The sequence below is a fragment of the Glycine max genome, chromosome 19 (genome assembly GCF_000004515.6).
Source record: "Glycine max cultivar Williams 82 chromosome 19, Glycine_max_v4.0, whole genome shotgun sequence".
NCBI classification, from domain to species: domain Eukaryota; kingdom Viridiplantae; phylum Streptophyta; class Magnoliopsida; order Fabales; family Fabaceae; genus Glycine; species Glycine max.
In genome coordinates, this window is record NC_038255.2 from 41,220,968 (window position 1) to 41,223,541 (window position 2,574).

General features: G+C 37.4%; 1 protein-coding gene across 1 annotated transcript; it reads left to right on the forward strand.

Moving 5' to 3' along the window:
- Positions 1–261: 261 nt before the first annotated feature.
- LOC100803442 (uncharacterized) lies at positions 262–1,319 on the forward strand. Its single transcript, XM_003554155.5, has one exon. The coding sequence runs from the start codon at positions 362–364 to the stop codon at positions 932–934; it is 573 nt and encodes a 190-aa protein (XP_003554203.1). The 5' UTR covers positions 262–361; the 3' UTR covers positions 935–1,319.
- Positions 1,320–2,574: the final 1,255 nt, after the last annotated feature.

Here is a 2,574-nt window from a genome sequence, read left to right on the forward strand (position 1 = left end):
TAACATAATAATAACACCACCACAAGGAAATTGAGTGTTCGTGAAGCTGCTGAAGCCTTAGCCAACAACCAAATATTTTTTAAAAACAAACAAGCGGGTCTCTTATCCCCAACATATCCACAAAAGAAAAAGAACAATATGACAATGTTATTTTGACAATTTTTCCACACAAAAAAAGTGTAGGGCATCCTTTAAATAAACTAAAAAACCAAAGGACAAAGTGGTAATTCACCAGGGTTGGCACCCCATATAAACTACAACAACAGCTCCCAAATACATAACACAACACTGATCACTCTCACACACACTATTTGTAAAATTTTCTATCTAAACCTGCCCCCTTAAGGACACAACAAAAAAAATGTTTAGCCCTTCGCATCTCAAAACCTTGTACCCTCTTCAACAAGCCTTCTCAGTAAAACCATCTTCAACCATAAGCTCCATGAAGCTAAAGAGAATCGTGCACACCCTCATAGTCTCCCACTTGTGCCGAATCATTCGTGCACTCTCCAAAGTCAAAGATGTAATGGTTGAGATTCTTAAAGAAAACTCAACCACCATCCACTTCCCTCACAAAAAACATTGCAATAGACGCAAGAAGATCATCCTAGGCTCCTTCAGGCTCCACTACAACTGGTGCTCCTCCAAATCCTCGCACGTGTTGCCGGTCCCCGAACCGATTTATGCCACGTGCCGCGACGACGACGACGAAGATTGCCCCTACCTAAGGTGGCTTGAGGAGAAGAAGGTTGAAGGTGAAGGTGGTGGTGATAGTAATAATAAGGGTGCAAGTGCAACACGTAATGAGCATGTTGAAATGAACGAGATTGATGTGTTAGCAGAAATGTTCATTGCCAATTGCCACGAGAAGTTCAGGTTGGAAAAGCAAGAGTCTGATAGGAGGTTCCATGAAATGCTGGCTAGAAGCATGTGAAACAAAAAAGCTCAACACATGTTTTGGTCTTTCTTTTGAAAGTTGGTTTCCCACGTTCGAATTCGAACTTCTTGTTGACTATTTGGGAAAAGCTTGTCCATCATCATCGCATATCATATCAAATGTGTCCAGGGTTTTATTTATTGTTTACGGGTCATATATATTAATTTGCCTTTTTCTTTTTATCCAAACTTTTCAAAAGACTAAGGGGGGTTTGAACTTTGAAGAGTTGTACATTATATAGGGAATATGGGATTGGGAATTGTGCAATTCTTCTGTCTGTTGATACGGTCACGGTAGCTTTAACTTTTAATTTGCAGACCTTATTATGACAATAATTGAGAAGTGCTGTTTGAAATTATGCAGATCTCACCTTATAGAAAAACTACATGACCTCTCTGCTTAGAAGTTGTTTTCAATTTTCATATCAATGTAAGTTTTGATAATAATATGCAGTTTTTTCTTTTTTTGGAAACTATTGTATATTTGTTCGTCCATATGGAATAGCTAGAAAGGCTGCACAAAATAATATATGAATTTGAACAACAGCTAGCCAAGTACGTACAAATGAATTGATGAGGAAGTTACTCATATTTTGGCTAAGTTACTCACATTGAAAGCCAATACAAATTTACACAGTGCCCTGTCTTCCAGAGACCTAAACATAGTTATAAATTATTGGACATCAGCATCGTATCCGTTGTTAATCGATTTTTGGTGTTACTTGCTTGTTTGCTAGTCCGTGTTCGGGTTGCGGCCAAAATAACGTGAAAGAAGTATCAAACTATCCAATTCATTTGTTAACATATTTGTTTAGTAGCTTCTTGGAGTCGAGTGCCAATGTGATATTTTTGGTATACTATTCCTTATTTAATTATTTCTTGGGGAGTACCAATATGATATTTTTTTAACCACTTGAAGCTTCCAGCATCCTACCGTATCTCACGCAGATTGCATAGCTACGGAGCACATGTCAATTGTAGATCATGATTTTACAAAACTCCATTTAGTTCAATTTGTTAACCAAGTTTTAAAGCACTTCTAGTTGCCTATTTGGTGATGCACTGCCACTTCTTGCATTATAATGTTGTTGCCCATATGTTGAATCATCTAACACCTGCAGCACCTCCAGCATCAAGAAATGTTGCAGCCCTGCCACCTGTAGCAAATGGGTCCACAACACCTGCCATTAAGACCCGCATATTCAACAAGTTTAAATATGTCATTTGTGCTAGTTCAATAAAGAGTAGACTCAGTCTCCACCCAATTCACCTACTCCAACCCCTCCCTTCCTTTTTATCCTTTTCTTTTCTCTTTGAATTTTTTTTCTATAACTACCAAAATTAAGGTATTTGGTTTCTCAGTGCCACTCCAAGATATCCCTACAAGTTTTATTTCTTTGGGTCCGTTATGAAGCTAATCCTCCATTTGAAATTTAATCACAGTTAAAACAACTCGCACATTCCCAAGAGTGTATTTTGTAGGAATCGAATTCAATCCTTTCTTATAAACTCAACGTGTGTTGTTACCTAAGCAATACCCATTGAGTCTCTTTAAAATTTAATTTGCAAACATTTGAAGAAATTTCAGAAATTAAGATAAGGGATAAATCATTAGGAAGGTAAAAAATATGCTTTCTG

Excerpts from the sequence above, each read along its gene's own strand:
- LOC100803442 (XM_003554155.5), top strand. The coding sequence starts at position 362 with ATGTTTAGCCCTTCGCATCTCAAAACCTTGTACCCTCTTCAACAAGCC.